Raw genomic sequence first — 21,666 nt, 5'->3', positions numbered from 1 at the left:
AAAGACCTTTTTTCAGGGGGTGTTGAGGATTCAGCCTCCCTTCATTTCCCGGTTGTTCCGTGGGACTTGACTCTAGTTCTGAAGGTTTTACAGGCTCCTCCGTTCGAGCCTTTAAATTCAATAGACATCAAGTGGCTAACAGCAAAGACTGTATTTCTTCTTGCTATGGCATCTGCACGTAGAGTGTCGGATTTAGCTGCGCTTTCCTTCCGGGAGCCGTTCTTGATATTTCATTAAGATAGAGAAGTACTACGTACTAGGGAGGGTTATCTTCCGAAAGTAGTGTCTAAATTTCATGTTAATGAAGAAATAGTAGTTCCAGCATTCCAGGGCTCTAGTCTCTCACCAGTGAGGCTTCCCTGGATGTGGTCCGTGCGTTGAGAATTTGTGAGACGCACGAGCAAATGGAGGAAGTCTGATTCACTTTTTGTGCTTTATGGTTGTCGTAGGCGTGGTTGGCCAGCCAATAAACAGACACTGGCCAGGTGGATACGCATGGCAATTTCATTGGCTTATACACAGGCTGGTATGAGGGTGCCGGATTCAGTGACGGCACATTCTACTAGGGCGGTAGGTCCATCATGGGCGGCCCGCCGGGGTGCTTCTGCTGAGCAATTATGCAAGGCAGCCACATGGTCTTCAATCCATACCTTTGTCAAATTTTATTCCTTTGACACTTTTGCCTCTCAGGATGCCTCCTTCGGGCGTAGGATTCTCCTCTCTTCCGAGAGTCAGGAGCGTCCCCGCCCGTAGAGTTAGTGCTTTGGGATATCCCCAACGTAATGGCTGTGGACCCCGAAGAAGAAAATAAGAGTTATGGTATGACATACTTTCTGTTAACTTTTTCTTCGAGGTCAATGTGATCCACAGTACACCCACCCAGACGCACCTGTAGTTCTGGTGGAGGTTTCCATAATTTTCTTCTCTTGAGAGTTTGGACTCATGAGTGTGGGTTTCTTTTTTCTTACCCTTTGTTTGTCTCCGCCTGCTTGAGCTTGGTAACGAACTGGCTACCTGAGGCAGGGGGTTGGGTATATGAGGAGGAACCCCAGTGCATCCTGGGAGCAGAGAGCTCGTTTGTGTTAACTGTTTGGTGACCAGGATTCATACCCAACGTAATGGCTGTGGACCCCATGGACCTTGAAGAAAAAGAGTTAACAAAGCTATGTCATACCATAACTCTTATTTTTGTTATGTGCTGCACCTATTCATGTACACTAGCTTTTCTAGATGGAGATCTGGTAAACATAAACATTTCTGATCATGCAGAATCCCAATTAATAAATTACTAGACACAAGAAGACAGACACACAATAGGGAGTATATTTAATAAAGTGTGGGCTTTTAGAAGTGGAGATGTTGTCCATAGCAACCAATCAGATTCTACTTAACATTTATCCAGCTCCTTCTAGAGCAGGGGTTCCCAACCACGGTCCTCAAGGCATACTAACAGTCCAGGTTTTATGGATAGCTATACTTGAGCATAAGCAACTTAATTAGTACCTCAGTTATTTTGATTAAACCATCTGTGCTTTAGCATGGATATCACCAAACCCAGGACTGTTAGTGTGCCTTGAGGACCGAGGTCGGGAATCACTGTTCTAGAGGATAATAGCTAGATTATGATTGGTTGCTATGGGCAACATCTCCACTTCTAAAAACCTGCACTTTAGTAAATATACCCCTAGATGTGTATAGAAACACTGAGGGTCTGATGTAGATTTGGGTGTAAACAAATTTTTTCTTTTTTTGAGGGTCAAATTGCCCGTTTGTACTGCCCATTTATGTCTGTTTAGATTTGTGCTCATACCTATTAACATGCTTTTCCATCCTGTCTCTAAAAGTGTAAACACAAAAGTTTATCACAGAAAAGATGCCTATTGGCCTGTCAGGGGGTGTATCACTTGCAGGTGTTCAACCTCTGGAGCAAAATACGCACTGATCATTATGATGGGGTCAGGAGTTAAATTCCAGAACAGGATACTATCTCTTTGGAGATTGTATGTTCTCCCTGTGTTTTATGAGTTTTCTCTAGGTCTGATGTGAATGACAAATATTGTCTCTACATTGCTGCAGAATTGGTGGCGCTAAATGAATAACCAATAATAATAATGATGATGGCCAGCTGCAACTTCTGGTTGAGTGAGGACATCCTGATCCCTCTCCTTGATACTATTACTGTTAATAGTGTGGTTTCTGCAATCTAATCGCATTATTTATTAGATGATAATAATAATAATTTTATTTATATAGCGCTTTTCTCCATCAGGACTATATGTGGAATCTGGCGATTGGGCAAGAAAGCAAATTCTCATTTTGTTTTTTTAGTAAATGAGAAAACAGATGTTTGTATTTAGTTGAACTTAATTGTTACTTTAATGTTGTATTTGTGTCTGTATTTAAAAGTATTTTACAGAAATGTGACTGATACATAAAACAGTCTGTATTGTTGTTATATCATAATTAATGTACTATGAAGGTGGTTCAATAAGTAGGGTAACAAGACCTCTCTAGTGTGTAATGTTCTCCATTTCATTATAATTTCCGCCAGGCCATAGCAGGTAGACCACTACTTCCCCTCACAGCCATTAGACTGCACCTCATATCAGTCATACTGTCCCAACATCAGTTGTAAGATGGCGGGGCTGGCGGAAACATGGTCAAACACTGAGGTGCGATCAGATTTCTGCACCTAAAGGGCACATCAGCGGCTGAAATTTATCACCAACTTGTTGAGGTGATGACGTCCACCACAGATGACAATGTGCCACATTGAAGGTCTGACTCAGGAGGACAGATGCATTCGAGTTAGATATATTGCTGACAAAATGAACATCTCAGTGGGTACTGTGCACATAGTTTTTGGGCAACTCGGGTACAGGAAAAAATGTTCACGCTGGGTACCGAAACAACTCACAGAAGCTCACAAAACCAATAGGATGGGATTGTGCACTTGAGACGGTACCATGAGGGAGTGCAGTTCCTGCAACGTGCTGTTACAGGGTGAAGCAAGCATCCATGACATGGAAACAAACATCGTGCCCACCTTCAAAGAAATTCAAAACAACTCCATCAGCAAAGAAGGTCATGGCAGCAGTGTTTTGGCACCACAAGGGCCAGCTTCTTGTTGGTTTCCTCACCAAGAGAGATACTGTGAATGCTGTCAGCTATTGCGACACATTGAGATGCAATTAGTAATAAACTACCTAGTAGAAAAAAATGGTCATTGAGTCATAGGAGCCAGCATTTTAGGGGGTAGATAATGATAGTCTGAATCTGATTGGTTGCTATGGGCAACGCCACCACTAGTCTGTGTTAGAAGTTTTAGTAAAACTACCCCTAGGTGTCCGAAAGTATTAGCCCTGTTGGTACCATGCGGCACTTGAATTTGCTCCTAGAATAAGTCACAGAAATCACAAAACAATGTATTGGAGAGGACAGGGCCGGATTGATAATGGGGCGGATGGAGCTCCAGCTCCAGGCCCCCTTTCAAAATAGGCCCATTCTGTTTCTGCCGTGCTGCTGTACACAGGATTTTTTATCCTGGCACAGCAGCAGCTAGTGTCCGTGTGAGGCCCCGCCCCCCCCAACCGGAGGCCGCTACCCCCCCCTCCCCGCGGCGACAGATCAAATACCGTCATGAATTAAACACATGGCAGTGCAGAGGAAGACTTCACTAGCCCTAACTGCGCCGCATGTGCATAGTGCCTCGGCGCCGTGTGAACTCATGGCATGCAACGTCACATGTCACCAGTCCGGAATCCAGAAAGAAGCGTCTCAGTTGTGTCCTTCCAGTGAGCTCTGTGAGGGCTGCCCGGCCGCGAACTCTCCTCCTGAGGTGTCAGACTGGGCCTGCCATTGTCCTGCTGGCTGCTGCTGATCGGGGTCACAGAGCAGAAGTGTAGCTGGCTGCTGCAGTGCTATTAATCACCAGGTACTACAAGCCGCACTAGCAAGAGATATCTAATATTTATATATATATATATATACATATATATAAATATACTTGTGTACATATAAACACATATACACTTAGTATGTATACATAATGTATATAATGTGTGTGTGTGTATATATATATATATATATGTGTATATATGTATGAATATATATATATGAATATTTATATACAGCATGTATATGTGTGTGTGTATATGTGTATATATATATATATATATATCTTTTTTTTTTTTTTTAGTTCTCTTTCTTAAAATATGCAGAAACTGCAATTTAAGAGCAGATTAAAGTATGCCTCAGATGTACCAGAGCGGATAAAAGGAGACATCTCCGTCCACCGGGTCCCGCAGTAGCCGCCCCCACCTACTATGGGGCTGCCCCAGGGCCGTAACTAGGGTAGTGCGACCTGTGACACCACACAGTACACCGCAGGGCAGGGGGCGGTGTTCGAGCCTTTCAATTTTCTGTTTATTATCATTCTCCTCTTATTTTATCCCCAGCATCTCCTGGCCTCCCCATCATTTCCCTGGCCCTTCCCGATGAGGCCATGCACCTTTTTCGGGTGCGTTTTGTCCCCATTTGAAAAATAGGGGGGGCGCCAATGCTCGTTCTGGCACAGGGTACCAAAAAGTCTAGTTATGGCTCTGGGCTGCCCTGCCATAGAGGGGTCTTGCAGTCCCTCCCTGGTGTGATATAGGATGTCCAAAAATGCTTTACCGCTTTGGCCAAAAGAGGAAAGTAGTAGCCGCAAGGATGTCCGTAGAAAGAAGTAAAGTGATCACGGATATGTTCACTTTACTTCTTCCTGATTGCCAGGACAGGCTCTTATGAGAACCCTTGTCCCAGCAATTAAAATGGATATATCCGAGCAGAACAAGAACCCCTATTGCTGTGATTTGCGGTGATTATGATTCTTAATTATCAAGGGCAGACCACATATTTTAATAGCTATGCCCCTATAGCTATTAGTAAGGTAAGATCTCTCTTTTTTTTATATAGAGAAATTTCCCATTTATGACAACACTAAGTTGCTATTTACTAGAAGGGTTATACATTTACATACTCTTTACGTGAACTTTTTTTGTCATATTACAGTCATGTTAAAAAGTAGTGTTTCCCTTTTGTTTATTTGTAGACTATCACATTAAGCGAAGAACGGAAAGATATTGAGGTTTTGAAGGTAGGCACTAGTCACCCCCCTCAGCACAGTCCACGCCACCTATGCAGACCACACCCTCACAACACTGGTCTCGCACCCCATATAACTAGTCAAACTCCCACGGCGCCGGACACACCTCTGCGGCAGCACACCGCAGGCCCTTCATAGATTTCAGCTCCAGGCCCATGTGGACCTTAATCTGGCACTGGGAGAGGACCCTGCACACCCCAAGCCCCTCCCTAGGCTGAAATCTCCACAAAGGTCTGCTCCATTCCCAAATGGATACACAGCACTGTGGCACACTAATGACAGCATTTCTAACATATGCAGCCATTATTAGATGTCAAATCCAATTACTGCTTTACAAAAGGAAATATACAGCCAGGATGAAGTGGCTGCTGTGGGGACATTATTTCCTCTTGGACTTGGGCCCCAAATTCTGCAGGCTCTTACTTGCCCTGTTGTGCTTCTGGATACAGAGTAAAATGTTCATGTGCTGATGGAAAAGACAAACTGACAGTCATGCATTTTACAAAACACTTAATTAGTGTTTATTGTTAATGGGATATGTCTTGTAACCACTCTTATCTAATAAAGTAATATTAGGACTCATTTGGACAAGCGGTCTTACTTCTCACAATCCAAATACAATACAAAGTAAGAACAGTGTGAGGGGAATGACACAGGATGACAGGTAGTGAAGACTGTCACAAAAATGTTGAAAATGCAACACAAGAACATTGTTGCCTGGATGAGCCCCTATATAGAAAACACAGGGTGCAGCTGTTCAGTTATACTTTTAGAAAGCTAATGACCCCAAAGAAAGTATAATGGTTGTAGCATGTACTTATAGGTACAGAACTTTTAACATGACAGTCATAAGAAAGAAACTCTTCACTGACTATGGGGTACATACAGGCAAGAAATGCTGCACACAAGACTTCTGTAAATCATAAATCGCATAGTATTGGTTAAGAGATGTTTTGCAGAAGTACAGTATCCTATGTATTTTCCAGTATGTTAGCATAAGCTAATAACACCATACTTTCCAGCGTGTCTAAAGGTCCCCATACATCAGAGATTGATTGCAGCAATCGTGCAATTTGCAATCGATTGTGTATAAAAATCTTTCCCTTTTTCAATCGATTGCTGATTGCAGAGATGCCACAATCGATTGAAAAAGGGAAAGATTTTTATACACAATCGATTGCAAATTGCACGATTGCTGCCATCAATCTCTGATGTATGGGGGCCTTTACTCTAAACCCCAGACACACTCTGCATTTGGGGGGATGAATACAGTTCCCATGTTTTTGTATACAAATGAGAGGATAACTCCACCCTAGAACCATATGTCTCTACTTGAGCCCATATCCCCTTCTCTTTCTGATTTCTTCTCTATGATTTCCCTATTGTGACCTGAGTCCCAGACTCAAAACCAGGAGAAAGTTGAAAGAAAACTCTGGTCATTGTCACAGGAGCCAGCGCTGTAGGTGCCAATTTTTATTTTGCAGTCCGTGCTGAACATTGTTATTCATTTTGGGTGGGTGCTTGAATACTTTGCTTTTGAACTGGTTCTGGGAGGGACTGGGAGCCCAATGAAGGAGGATGTACAGGGGTGAGGTACACGCTGTACGGAGAGAGCGAAAAATGGGGGTAGAGGCGAGAGTGAGGGAGGCCAAAAAGGAAGACTAATGTCTTCCTTTTTGGCCTCCCTCACTCTCGCCTCTACCCCCATTTTTCTCGCTCTCCGTACAGCGTGTACCTCACCCCTGTACATTAATTTAGTGAAAGCGGGAGATGAGAAGTGCATGGGTGACCGTTTTTGAGGTGGCCCAGCCCTGAGAGTTGAGAATGCCACTGAGGCAGTAGACAAGTGGGACAGAAGACAGTAATGTTATCAACACTGAGAAAGAGGCAGGGAAGGGGAGGGGCTCTAGAAGGGTGTAGAACAATGAGTTTAGGGGGAGATTTATCAAATTGTGGAGAGAAATAAAGTGAAGAAGTTGCCCATAGCAACCAATCAGTTTCTAACTGTCATTTTACAGGCTGTGCTAGAAAAATGACAGTTACAAGCTGATTGGTTGCTATGGGCAACTTCTTCACTTTATCTCTCTCCCCTATTTGATAAATCTCCCCCCTTAGTCTGTACCATGTGATGTTTCAGGAAACACAGACATCCAGGGAGGAAGTTCGAGACACGAGCAAGGCTGAAGGTCGGGTTGTGAGGTAGATATGAGTGTCATCAATGTATGGATAATATTGGAGGTCAAACGAGCTAATGCGATATCCTGTTGAGTGTGTGTAGATGGGGAAGAGAAGTGCACCATGAAAGGACACACTGGGAATTCTTAGGGGTATAGAGAGTTTTTAGAAGTGGAGATGTTGCCCATAGCAACCAATCAGATTCTAGCTATTATCTTCTAGAAGGTGCTAGTTAAATGTTAAGTAGAATCTGATTGGTTGCTATGGGCAACATCCCCACTTCTAAAAACCCACACTTTAGTAAATTTACCCTTTGGAGATAGAAGTGAGTGCACTTGGAGTCAGAGGTAAAGACTTACTATCATTATCTTTGATTAGTAAGGTGCAACAAGGTTTCCACAGAGCTGTAGAAGGGGTAAATGTAAATCGAAAAAATGCATGAGTACAATACATATGGTTAACCACAGCGTTCGTACAGAGCAAAGATCACAACCCCTTTTTACACTGGCAAAATAACCTGGGCTATGTCAACCTGGGTGGTGGCTCACTGTAAAAGGGTTCCCGAAAAATAACCTGGGTCCAATGACCCGGCAATCCAACCCAGGTAGCTAGCAAGGTTGGACCCAGGAAGGACCTAGATTACGGGACAGTGTAAACTGGTAACCTGGGTCATCCGACCCACGTCCCGTTTTACTGCATAGGTACAGCCGGCTCACCGGCGCTTGGAGATGATGTCATCTCCCAGTGCCAGCAGAAATCTTAGCAATGCACTCGTGTGCAGTGTAAATGCCCGACCTGGGAATAACCCGGGTCAGAGTCACAATGTGAACGGGGTCTCCCAGGTTGGAACCGTGTTCTAAATCCCTGGTCAGACCTGGGTGTAAAAGGGGGTATAATTCAGTAAACACACGGTAGTTGAGAGATGGGCAAACAAATTAAAAAAAACATAAGACAATTAAAAATAATGGATTAAATTGACAGACAGCCTAAAGCTGGGTAAACATTAGGATGACAGATCAACCTTCAGGCCGTTTCACCATCCTATAAGAAGATTGGTAAGTGCATACATGCTTACCAATCGTCAGCCAGATGTGTTGTTCCTGACTTCACAACTGGGCAGGCATTTACATGTGACCGGCAGCCTTTGCAGCAAGTGTACAGGCAATCGGCTGTGCTACAGGTATGAGTTCCGCATCTCAGCAGTCTGGATGCCGACGCTTACCATACCGACGCCGGTCATAATCCCCGACACTGGCAACCCGATGCAGAAGGTAGGTTTAGGGTTAGGCACTAAGGGGGGGAGGGCAAGGATTAGGGTGTGTGGAGGGGATGTAGTCAGGAAGCCGGCAGTCGAAATACAGACCATCGGCTTCTCGACAGTGAAATCCCATCATGGGACTAATGATAGGCGTCTACATACCGAAGCCTATCAGCCCCATGCCAAAATCCTGATGCCCGGCATACCGAACGTAGGTAAACCAGGCGTCGGCAGCTCATAGCCGCGTGGGGGAGGGGGTTCAGTGGCAAACGCAGGATTTCTAGAGGGGGGTTTCCACATGTTTGATTTTAGAGAGAGTGTGGCCAGTGCATGAAGAGGGCAGAATTAGTACTTATCCAGCTTTAATATGCGTCATACAAAGTGTATTGTGTGTCATAATTCTAGCATATACAGAACCAGAGATCACAGTAAGCCATTAGATGTTGCAGTAGAGCCATCCTGCCTGAGCTGAATGTTTTTATTTTAGATGTGGGCACCATTCTAGAGTATTAGATCAATTCTGGGAGTCTGAGGGAGCAGCAGAATAACCTAGCACTGCCCTGGACATATATGTAAATATTGGACTCTATAGCAGCACATCCCTAACAGTGAATGTTTTCCAGACCTCCTAGTTGGTGCACAGGTCATTTATTACTGGATTATACATGTTAAAAGATGGAGGGTAAGTTCAGGCACCAGGGATGGAGAGTAAGGGGAGGGTTAGCATATCTACCCCCTAGTGTCGGTATGTTAACCCAGACATCGGGATTCTGACCGCCTGGATCCTGTCTGTTGGTAGTATATACTGATTTTGTGCTGCATAGCCGACGCGATATGTCTGTGAACAGGGCCGGACTGGCCATCGGGCACTTCTGGCAAATGCCAGAAGAGCCGATGGCCAAATGGGCCGCTTTGGCTGAGCACAGGCTCACCCGGCAGTACAACCTCCCGGGCGGCGCCTTGCTCAGTAAACAGATTGCACGAATGCGCGGCAGCGTCATGACGCAGTGACGTCATCACGCTGCGTCATGACGCGGCCGCGTGTTCCTGAAATCCTCTTACTGAGCAAGGCGAGTACCTTACCTTGCCGCGACCAGCGCAGCCGCACTGAAGAGTCCGGACGCCGGCTGAGACTGGCCTCCGCGTCCTGCTGCTGGCTGCACTTGTCAGTCTGTCCTCTCTCTGGACGGTGGTTGGGGCCAGGCTGTCCACTCCCATCTGCCGCGCCCGCCCTCCGGACTGGCCACTGACTGGGCAGGATCATGAGGCAAGCGCACAGCAGGGAGATGTGCTGCAGCTTCATCAGGTAACTACACCTCCACGGGGGAAGCAGGGGGAAGGGGGGGTGCGAGCAGCATGTGTAAATAATGTCAGTTGTGCGGGGTGCAGTGCAGCCTGCAGCAGGATATTGGGGCTGGGGGGGTGCACGCGCAGCGTGTGCTATGTCATTTGGGGAGGTGTGCAGCGTGTGCTATGTCAGTTGGGGGGTGTGCAGCGTGTGCTATGTCAGTTGGGAGGTGTGCAGCGTGTGCTATGTCAGTTGGGAGGTGTGCAGCATGTGCTATGTCAGTTGGGAGGTGTGCAGCGTGTGCTATGTCAGTTGGGGGATGTGCAGCGGCTGACATTGTCTTCTTTCAAGACCATGCTCCCTTACTGTGATACCACACTCCCTCACGATGAGGCAATATTACCGCTTCTTGGGAGGGGGGGGGCCTATTTTGACTGCTCGCACTGGGAGCCTCAGACCCTAGAAACTGCCCTGGCCGCGACCAAGCCCCATTGGGATTGGGGTCAGTGGGAAGGAATCTGGGCCAGTGCTATGCAGACAGTCTGCTGCCCGGGAAACGGAGCCACACGAGGAGTACATGCCATTCAGAGGAGCCGCACTTCCGGGTTTCCGGGCATCGGCTACAGTACAGCAGGACGCTGCTTCACGGGGGACTGCATATGGTGAGTAGGTAAAACCTCTGCACACCAAAACTATATCAGGTATCTCTGCCATCTCCGCCATTAATTTCCTTCTGTCTCTCTGTCATCTCACCTTATTCCTCCTCTTATTCTCTCTTCTATCTTCCCTGATTTCTTCCCCCTATTCCCTTCTCATCTCCCCCTATTCCTAAACTCTGCTGCCTGCCCTTATTCCTCCTGTCTCAAATCTCCCCCTATTCCTACCCTCCATCTCCCATCTCGCCCTATTCCCCCTCTCTCGCCCAGCTCCCCCTCTTTGTCCCATGGGCTCAATTCAATTCTGCGTGTTGTTAGGTTGGAGAATGCCCTTCTCCTGTGCCTCGCGCCTTAAACAAGGTATTTAGTCGTGAGAACGGGCATTCTCTGACTAAACTTCCCGGCACGATGCTGTTTCTGCCGGGCTAAGGGCAGAAAACAGCATTGCGCCTGGACTTTTGTTGGATTTTTGCTTGCATCCCAGGAGGTATGCGAGAAGAAATCCTTAGTGGGGCTTAGTAGCGCAATGGATTAAATAGCTCCGGGAGCTCATTTCCGGTGCTATTGAATTTGCGTTGAATTGAATCGAGCCCAATGTCTCTCCTGTCTCCCCCTATTCCTTCTCTCTCTTTCCCAGGTTCCCCTCTTTCTCCTATGTATGCCCCTCCCGTCTCCCTCTCCCCCTCTCCTATCTCTGACTCCCTCTCCCCCTCTCCTATCTCTGACTCCCTCTCCCCCTCCCCCATCTCTGTACCCCTCTGTCTCCGCCTCACTCTCCCCCTCTAGTATCTTTGTCTCCCTCTCCTTCTTCCATCTCCCCCTCCCTTCTCCGTCTCCCCCTTCCTCTCCCGTTTCCCTCTCCGCCTTTTCCGTCTCCCCCTTCCTCTCCCCCCCTCTCCCATCTCTGTCTCCCCCTTTCCCTCTCTCTCTTTTCCCCTCTCACGTCTGTCTCCATCTCCATCGTCTCCCCCTATTCCTCTTCTCTCTCCCAGCTTCCCCTTTCTTCTATGTCTCTCTCATCTCCCCTTGTCTGTTGTTCTAATATTAATTACATTTGTAAGAGCATAGACTAAAGTGGGAGGGGTCAGGAATAGTTAGGGGAGGAGTCTATGCCAGGAGACAGATGCTGTCGCAAGGTGGGCCTGTGTGGGCATTTGCCAGGGCCTATTTTTAGTCCCAGTCCGGCCCTGTCTGTGAATGACGAAAGGGGAGACAAATAAAAGAAAAAAAAGATCACAAGCGTCTTCCTCCGCGAGAGCAGTACCACACATGACCACTGAGCGGCGTTTGTGCTCCGTGATTGCAGCAAGTAGGGAGAGGAGGAGATCCCTGACAAGTCGCAGTGATATCTGTACTGTGACAGGCAGCATACAGGGGGAGGGAGCTGGAGACTGGCTGCAAGTTCTCTAAACTTTCTCCGGACCTTACTCACTACTCCTGGAGGTAAGTTTCATTCTCAGCAGAGATCCGTATCGTGTTTACCCCTGGGGTAATGTCATTATGTCATTGCAGGGGCTAGCACCATTCCCAAATAGAGTATGGGCGCACTGTGCAGGGTGGGAGAAGAGTTTCCCGTCCTGGGGGGTTGTTCTGCCGTCCCGGTCCATAATTACTAGACCTTATTCCCGTGCATTCCATAATGTTACTGCACTGGAGAGTAGACTTGCGCTCTTATGTCATGTACTGCAATGTCTATACGTTCCGATAGACGGGGAACCCCCTCCCCACAGTGAGTAGATCTGTATAAGTCAGCAATACTTTATGAAATCTGTTTTTACTGTTTTATAGTCTCTGTATACCGTCTGTGTGCTGCATCATGTACGTCATATGCTGTGATGTACAGTAGTTAATGCTCTGTAAATCTTAATTACTGTCACTGCTGCTCATATACATCTGTGTATAATACATGCCCAGGACCATCGCAAGAGCTTTGCCTTTCAGTACCTTACTAGTGCTCTTTTGCAGTGTTTACTGTTTTAACTAAAAGTGTAATATATCACTGTATTCCTTCCAATATTTCACATACAGTAGCTAATAAAGTTCAGCCTCTTATTATTTGCTATGCACATACTCAGGGCTTGTTTTATGTTTTAACCAAAGCATCAGTAACCACAGCTGATTTCAGGAACAAACTTTAAAGCATATATTGCTTACACAGCTCCAAATGCCAATCATTATAAGAAACGTTCTAATATACAGTGTGGGTGATATTAGACGATTAGGGGATGTTTATTTCACAGCTATATGAACGGTTTATCCAAAGCGATATAGATCCAAATGAGAAACAATCATTCCATCTATCACTTTGTAGATTGCAGAACATTGCTCTGTTCCTCTTACATGACCATTGACAAAGGCTGATGCAGAACATACAGTATAATAGTGAATAACCCTAAAATGGAATATATTTTCATCCTCATTATTACAGTTATATTCAGCACAATATTGCTCCATGACCTGTGCTCCCATCAGTGCACCTCCTAATCACTTATTACTATGGCAGTGATAGGCAACCTGATTTACTTCTGGGGCCGCATTGCGTTGCCCTCTAACCTTCAAAAGGGGTGCAAATTTTTTATAATCTCAGTCATTTGTTAAATTAACTAATTGAATCAATGAAATAGGCACCTTTCAGTAATAGCATATTAGCAACCCTTTAACAAAAAAAAAAAGTGATACAGTCTAACAAACTAGTATGGCAACAAAGCAGAAAGGAATTGGGTGCCGCCTGTTGTCCACCTCTGCTCTATGGCATACAGACTATTACTCTTCCTGCTGACACTATAGGGAAGTTTAGGTAGTATAGGGCCAGAGTAGGGGTTCCCAACCACGGTCCTAAAGGCACACTAACAGTCCAGGTTTTAAGGATAGCCATAGTTTAGCACAGGTGACTTAATTAGTACCCACTTATTTTGACTTAACCATCTGTGCTTAAGCATGGATATCACTAAAACCAGGACTGTTAGTGTGCCTTGAGGACCGAGTTTGGGAATAGAAGCTAAGGCTAGCTGCAGTCTCACCTCTGGAGTACATGTTCACAAATACTGTGCAGCTCTCCCTGTATCCACTTATAGATATACAAACGAGAGCACGATTACGACATTGCAATCGTGCTCTCGTTTGTATATCTAGTGATGTGCCTAGACTGAACGTTCACTCGTTCAGTCCAGGCACATCCCTCATCCCCGCACGTCCGGGCGATGTCGGAAGCAACCAGCGGGCACGCGCATCGCTGGTCACTTCCGACCAAAACATGCCCGATGCATGCGCTATTTGCAAGCGATTGCACGATAACGACGTCGTTATTGTGCAATCGCTTGGTTAAATCGCTAAGTGGATACCCCCCTACGGGTTAGTTAAACTGGCTGTGACACACATTACACTAATGCCCACACAAACAGCATACCAATAGGCAACAGGGTATGTCATATGTATATAGTATACAGCAGTATCATTTCTTCTACAGTCATCTGTTTGACATGGCTGCATGATTTTCGTACATAGGAGCAGCCTTCTGGCAAGATATGAAATACTCCTGATTATTAATATAAACCTGAACATCAGATGCATTGTGTCTGTTGAGTTTTTGTAGAATAGGGTGTGTGAAATGAGTTCAGTTAACAAATATACCACCTGTCTCCTCCACCCATTTATGCCTCCCTAGCATAGTGGTTAATTATTTTCTGTTTATATTTTCCTAGCAAATGATCTAGTGGGTGTCAGGCAGTGGGCAGACGCCAATCTTCCAGCCTTTATGGATTTGACAGGTGTTGCCACACAGCTCTCCTGCCTGTCTATTGCCATGTGCTTTATTTAAATCCTAGTTGTACAATGTGCTATGAAGTGCGTCAAATCACAGTGTTTTGAGCTCAGACTGTTCCTTTCCTTCTGCATTAGTCTAATTCAGAATATATATCTTTACCTCCTACTGCGTAGCACCACTCCAGGCACAACTATTATTTACTGAGTAGTATACATGTGTTGGGATCCTTTTGATAATGTACATTAGAATATGGCTTCTTTACAGTTCAGTCACGCACATTATTCCAAGTCAAACTGCTGAGCCTTAAAGGCTTATTGAACAAAATGGTGCAAGCAAAACAAAATGTGCTGTAACCTAGAGCAACAATCTGTACAATGTGGATACAAGTAGCATATCATTCCTGCAGAAGTCACTTTTACAAGCATATGTATATTTACAATAGACAGTAAACCACAGTGGGCAGCTCTGCAGCACGGTCTTTATCTGCAGGTAGATCAGGGAAGGACTGTAACTGCTGCTCATATGTACTGTGCAATCTCTTCCTGACTGTATACAGTAATATGAGTAGCAGAAGTAGCCGTGACTCCTGTCTGCTCATAGTTGATTATATTCAGCCCCAGGGAAATATTATATATATATATATATATATATATGTGTGTGTGTTTTATTTATATATATACACACACTAATAGATTTACCAACTATGACATTTGTAAAACATGCAGTGTTTATTCGCTAAATGAATAGATTTTGATTGCAAATGTCACAGGCCATTCATCCCTGTCAGTGAGCAGCACACTCTGGTAAGCTTGTAGTTCAGATAACCAGTAATCTGTGTTACTGCAACTGGTTTCCACTTTTTAATTGCTATCATGGCCCAATATATCTATGCTAACCAAGTTTACCATGTGTACAATATTACTGTATTTGTACAACTTAGGTAACCCACGGAACATCATATATGATGATGTTAATCAATATATTTTGCAAATATATCATAAAAGGATCCTATGAAAAAGATCAAGTTAAATGAATCAGCAGGAGCAGCAATTATCCTATATCATAATTCCGTAATCTTGGACAGAGAACAATTTGATATGAGACCAAGGCTTTTTGTGATTGCTCAAGTCTTGACCCTCTGAATTATGTCTGACATTCTCAGGGCTATGTCAGATACATTCAGCTGGGAGACTACGGTTAATCAGGAGTATTTATTTTATTCTGTATTGTATCACATAATAGTTATAATCGTATATAATATTATTGTTTCATTGTAGTTCATTAGGCTCCTCCCCTGATTCAGAGATGGCTGGTAATGCAGCCGTGGTAGGAACAGCCACTCTCGCAATAGCGGTTGCAGGAATATGCAAATGCTAATGTCAGTCTTCCCTGTGTGCTCTACTATGCGATGGAGTGTACGAGCGGTGAGGCCCCCACTTTAAGGCTACGTGCTCTGTGCATTTGTGATAGGGATTGTAAACACTACAACATAGACGCAACATCGGTCACACCATCGACATTTGCGGTAGCCTAGGTGTCGAAGCTGTGGATTTGTGATTGGGATCACTCTAGTTCCCAGACATGCCTGTGACACTCCCATAACTCTCCCATAACACACCCCTTTCTGCAATCACTTTAGGTCGCCTCCTAGTTTCCACCCAGAAACGCCCAGGGATGTCTAACCCCTTCTCAGGTGCTAGCGATACCATAGGCAATTGCGATCACCATTGGACACTTTCTAAATACACAAACACACAGTACATAAACTATTTCATATATTCTATTTCTCTATTTTACCTTATAATATTTCTTGTTAAATTGGCAAAAGGAATAGTCTCCTTATTTGATTGCAGAACTTATTGTAGTTACATAAATTATTTCAAAAGACTATAACAAGAAAATAATCAATGGGGGCGATTCAATTCAGCGCAATGCTGAATAGCACAGGTAAGGCGTTCCCATAGCTAGTCAATTGACTGCACTGTTAAGTCCGACTACAGGATTTCTGCTTGCACCCTCCTGAGGAGCGAGCAGAAATCTGACTTAAGTGCCGGATTAATTTCATCTCTGTACACAAACTTTGTTTGAGCCACAAACTTATTGAATATATTGTATAAAATTACCTGCAGGCTGTGTGGATAAGGTGTATATAATACATAAATGCATTCTGTGTGTATATTTGGGTCCTATTCCCAAGATATTTCATTATGGTATGTAATTATTCCAAAATACAGAATATTCCGTTATCCAAAATACCCCCGGTCCCAAGCATTTTGGATATGGGAGACTCAACCTGTATATGTTTTTTAAGCAAGCATGTCCATTATTCTCCTGTTTATGTCCTATAATGAGAAGTATAAATAAACAATTAAGAACATGTACATATACACATATGAATTGATGAGCGAAAATTCCCCATTTAATTTGTTAATGGTAAAAAAGTTATTTTAATTTCCTCTGGAACAACAGAATTCAATTTAGTAAATATGTACTTGTGTCTTTTTCATCCTTAATAATTATGTAACTTTATGGAAGTAACTATGATCAAAATAAATTAATTGTGGCAGCCTGTTTGCAGATGACTGTAAAGCTGGTCATACACCTGCGCGACCAGCATCAGATCAGATTCACCATCTGACTCCCCGAAGCTCCCTGGCAGTCCCGGCGGCATATTTGTTGTTTTTCTTAGCACGCGATCTGTCATATGATCGATCCTGTGCCTCGTGCGCTCATCAGGGAAAAAGTCATTGAAATAACATGAATGGACACACGATGCATCGCATGCACAAAATACACGGCACGATCTGCACACAATAGGATGGAACATATGATCATACCATCCGTTTTAGGAGCTGCGGGAACGCGCATCGGATCGTATCTTACTCCAAAAATAAACGATTTTCACAGGACCCATCCTAAGGACTCGTCGAAAATCGGGCAATCGGCCCGAAATAGTGTTCCCCATAAGTGAGTGTTACTAGGCGGCAGGCACTAGCGGAAGGGGATTCCAAACAAAGGGAATCCCCTCTCTATACCAGAAATTCTGTTTAAAACGTACAGAATCATCTTTTACTTTCATACAGTATATTCCTCTTCAAAGAGCATTGTGTGAGTAATATTCATATTGTGTTTGATATATACTGTATGTAGTATTTATACTTATAGGGCGGAATTCAATTGTTTTATTACGCCCGATCTCCTGTCTAAAGTGACGGGAGGATGTGGGGCGCTATTCAATTGATGCCGGTTATCGCGCTGATAACGCCCATAGAGATCGGGTTTAGTTGCGTAAGGTGGCTACACCCGACCAAAGTGCTGGGCGCGACGAGAAAAGTGCTGTTTGGGCACCCAAACGGGTCACTTTTCGCGCATTTCAGCTCGCCACCTCCGGGATGTGCGAGCAGAAATGCCGGTGCTGGCTGCTGATCGCGCCAGACAGGAGCAACAATTGAATAGCTCTGTTGGGCGCAAAGGGGGCACAAACAATTGAATACCGCCCATAGAATATGAATATTTAGTGAAAGGCAAAGATGAATTTACCATCGTGAAAATCTTGCTCTTGCCCGTGAGCAAATCATACCAAAATCATTTACGCCCACGTGATAATGACCTTTGTCTCTTTATGAGGTGCGGTTCTATAAAACTGTTTGACAAATGTAATTTATTTAGTATGACTGTAATTCCCCTGAAAAACTGTATAAACTTTTATTACATGTCCTGTAGTGGTGATTGCAATGATCGTGGTCATTCCTCAGGGTATTATCATACATTTATCTGTTGAAATTATAAGCCCTTATTCAGGTTCATCATCAAGCATTTCTATCCTACATAAGACGTATGAATGGGTTACTGCACATACTAACAGTGATATGATTTTATTCAGGAATGGCGAGTGCTGAGATTTTATAATGCCTTGTGTAGAAAATCCTGCATTCTGCATTGGTTTGTCAGAGGTACATTAGTCATAACGTGGGAATGTATACCTGTTCTAACTAATATGTATTCAGGTATTGTTTACAATGGACATTTTTTTCAAAATACACATGTTTACGCACGTGCAAAATGGGCTTGTAGGAGATCAGCTGCAAAAGGGAATGTGGAAAGCTTCATGAATGTGCAGAGCATCTGCTTCAAATCTGTTGTTTAATATGGCTGATTACAACTAGAATTGCTGTGGAAGTAGAATTTCAGGAGTCAGAGGAACTTTGTGTTTGATATACAAAACAGCAAAGCATACAGGTGCCTTAAATGAGTATTGGGGTTGTGTAGAATTGTACGCAAGTCAGGAGTAATTGCTAAAACACGGAACCAAGTACATATTTTCATTTGATACCCATCATCACCATGAAGATGGGCTTGTGCCAACCCTATTTCTAGGTGCACAGGCGCATCTGGAAACATGCGTACTCATGGTTAGGGCCAACTCTGCATAAACTGCTATTTTATTGACACAACTCTGTGAGCGTGCCCGTTACAGCCAGTCAGATATGTGTGATTCTCCATAGGCAGGACAAGCCACGAGAAGCCCAGCAATGGCTGTGAAAAAAGAAGTTAAGCAATAACTCAGACGGCTGCTGTTTTCTGGCACATAGAGGAACAAAAGGACAACATTTTGGGCAGAACTAACCTGTAAATAGTTATGGTCCACTGTGGTGCAACAAAAAATTAAAATAGAAAATGTTTACTCCTGTCCAGCATGAGCTAACATACAAAGTTCCCTTTTTTCCCTTCTGATGGGACCTGGGGATATATTTACTAAAGTGAGTTTTTAGAAATGGATATGTTGCCCATAGCAACCAATCAGATTCTACATAACATCTAACTAGCACTTTCTAGAAGACAATAGCTAGAAACTGATTAGTTGCTATGGGTAACATCTCCACTAAACACCTGCACTTTGTAAATATACCCCCTAATGTCCAGCCCACACACAAAACAGTTGCAAAGAGCAATCTTATCTGAGTTAGGCCGGCATGTACTAACCTTGTAGTGTACATACCGCCAGTCACCGCAAAATTACTAATCGCATATGTGATTAGTATCGCAAAAGACAGCTCTTACTATAAGAACTGCCCTTTGCAAAGCTGCCGATGTCGCATAAGGGGGTCTCCACGTGTCTACTTCCCCTCCTAGCCCCGGGAGCTTCCTGCTGGTGACCTCTGCAGGAAGTCCCGGACTCCTCCTCCTCCTCCCTGCACCCCGAAGAAGAATAGGAGGAGAAGGAGGTGGGGGACCCAGGAGGAGCCCGCAGGAGGCTGAGGTGAATGCGGCCGGCAGTGACAGGTGTTGGGCGACTGTGAGGCGGGGAGCGGGATGCGGTAAGAACTCCATAGGCTTCTATAGGGTAACGCCAGAAAAACCTGGCGTTACCCTCCGCATCCAAAGTCTGGTGGCCGGGACTTAGAACAAATGAAAATGCTGTAAAAACCCAGAAAACGGGTTTTACTGCATTTTTCTTTTAGTACATCCCGGCCTTAAACTTATAACTTGTGTCTCAGGATCAACTTCCCTGATTTCTCCCCAGGTAGTGAGGCCCACACAGTTTATTACTGTCTTACAGCTGCAGCTTTTTAATCATTTATTTACCTGGCTGAGAGGTGAGTAGACCAGGACTGGTCCAAAAAAACAGGCCCATCCACTCTCCTCCATTCACCTGAGCTGAACACATTGGGAAGACAAGTTTCCAACACGTACTAAAATTCCTTGTAGTTTTTACTAAACAAGGTTGAAACATGGGACCCACATATATGTATGATTCACTATTTTCCCAGTGCTTCTTTTACAGTAATCATTAAACAGGGAAGGCCTACGTGTACCATTGCTCATTTTGGGAGTGTTCTGCAGTTATCTGTACTAGGATTACCTCATATGAACTGTTAGCTTTATAATCAACGTGACGTAAATGTTATTGATATTATTGTATGATATTTCTTAAGTGATTGGAAACATGAGACATATATGTGCCAGGCAGTGCAATGCAGGTTTATGCCAATGATATGAAACTTGGGGTAGTTTTTACTCAGTATACATTTAGTGCAAGATTCTCTTAATGCTTAATAAAATGTACCTCCTCCTGAGCATTCCCCTGGGTTCCTGTGTTGGTTCTATACGGCTTGGGAGACATATGCTGTATAGATGCAGAGATACTATGTTAGTTTGAAGCTTTGATATATAGTTTATATCTGCACAGTTCCGCTACTGAAATCATGTTTTTTCCACAGTCCTCTCCAATGAAGTCCCTCTGATGTGAAGACCTAGTATGGCTGTATTCAAACAGCAGAAGGTAGATGATCTGTATGTCATAGCAGATGAGCTGGGAAGGTAACATGAAGCTGCAATAATAATGTTACTCATTTTGATACTGCTGTCATAGAGCAGCTGCTTGTGTATATTAGTGCTACAACAGTAACTAAGGATCACCTGTAAATCATACTTGCTGATCTTTTGGCGGCACCCTCGTCCAGGTTGGCACTGAGGGAGGGGAGGGTGGGGGGCGTGAATCTAAAATAAAATATGAGAATCCGTGGATTCCCAGATATAGTGGAGGACACTGCAATAATTTGGAGGGCTATCAATTTGCTTTAAACTGCTCCCCTTGCATGTTGTGTGTTGCATACATCATTGTATTGTGCTTTGCTCAAGGGTGGATTGACCATAGATCTCACTGGGAGTTTTCCCGGTGGGCCACACTGTTTTGGGGCCACTGAAAACAATTTATTTTTCTGTTGTTTTTTTTTGTTTTTAAATATGTGACCCACCCCACCCAACGGGAGTCAGCCCTGGCATATTAATGGTTGAAGCCGACATAATTTGTTCATGGTGGTTGACTCCTCCCAGCCACGTATGGCTGTGCTTCGCAGATCAGCCTAAAGTCGAGGTCACACACAAACACTGACTGCCTATCTGCCTGTGGATCTATTCTGTGGATGCTGGGATTGGTGGCTGCTGCCTCTCCCGGTTTCTGTGGCAGAGGTCACGCATGGCTCCCCTACCCCCGCCTGCAGACTCCCAGGGACTTTCTTCTCATTCATTACCCGGCATGAGTTAGCCAGCAGTGGACACTAAGCATTTCCTGCCACTGGGTGAATGCCTCTGTGGAATTCTGGCGTGTGCATGCACCTGGGGGGGGAGGTGCTGCGGGGTGTTTACCCACCTGGTTGTCTGTGTGGGCTCCAGCATCTTTCATTGCATTGTATTACGGTCCCCTGGAAGGTACACCAGGGTATGTAGGCAGGCAGACTGGATGTATGGTTGGGTATAGGTGGCAGTGTATGTGTTCCCATCTCTGCCCTTACAGGATGTGGTCAATCTTTGAGGCACCTCTGGAGCTGCGACTCTTGTTAGTGCAGCTTGAGACAGCCCCATGGGCACTCACTACTG

The 21,666-nt window shown here is 44.5% G+C and overlaps 1 protein-coding gene across 2 annotated transcripts in view; it reads left to right on the top strand.

Annotated features, from left to right (window-relative positions):
* The first annotated feature begins 11,873 nt into the window (after positions 1-11,873).
* DAPK2 (death associated protein kinase 2) overlaps positions 11,874-21,666 on the top strand; it is a 90,134-nt gene continuing 80,341 nt past the window's right edge. Inside the window, exons 1-2 of one of the 2 annotated variants that reach the window (XM_088446624.1) lie at positions 11,874-11,966; positions 20,508-20,607. In XM_088446624.1, the coding sequence (XP_088302750.1) occupies positions 20,546-20,607 (62 nt within the window). In that variant the 5' untranslated portion in view covers positions 11,874-11,966; positions 20,508-20,545. Of the gene's footprint in view, positions 11,967-12,184; positions 12,253-20,507; positions 20,608-21,666 lie in introns of those variants that run through there. The other variant, XM_088446635.1, reaches the window with a different exon arrangement.

The sequence above is a fragment of the Taudactylus pleione genome, unplaced genomic scaffold, assembly GCF_031769625.1.
Source record: "Taudactylus pleione unplaced genomic scaffold, aTauple2 ptg000019l, whole genome shotgun sequence".
Classification (NCBI taxonomy): domain Eukaryota; kingdom Metazoa; phylum Chordata; class Amphibia; order Anura; family Myobatrachidae; genus Taudactylus; species Taudactylus pleione.
Note: the sequence above shows the minus strand (reverse complement) of the source record. Positions and strands in the feature narration are given on the sequence as shown.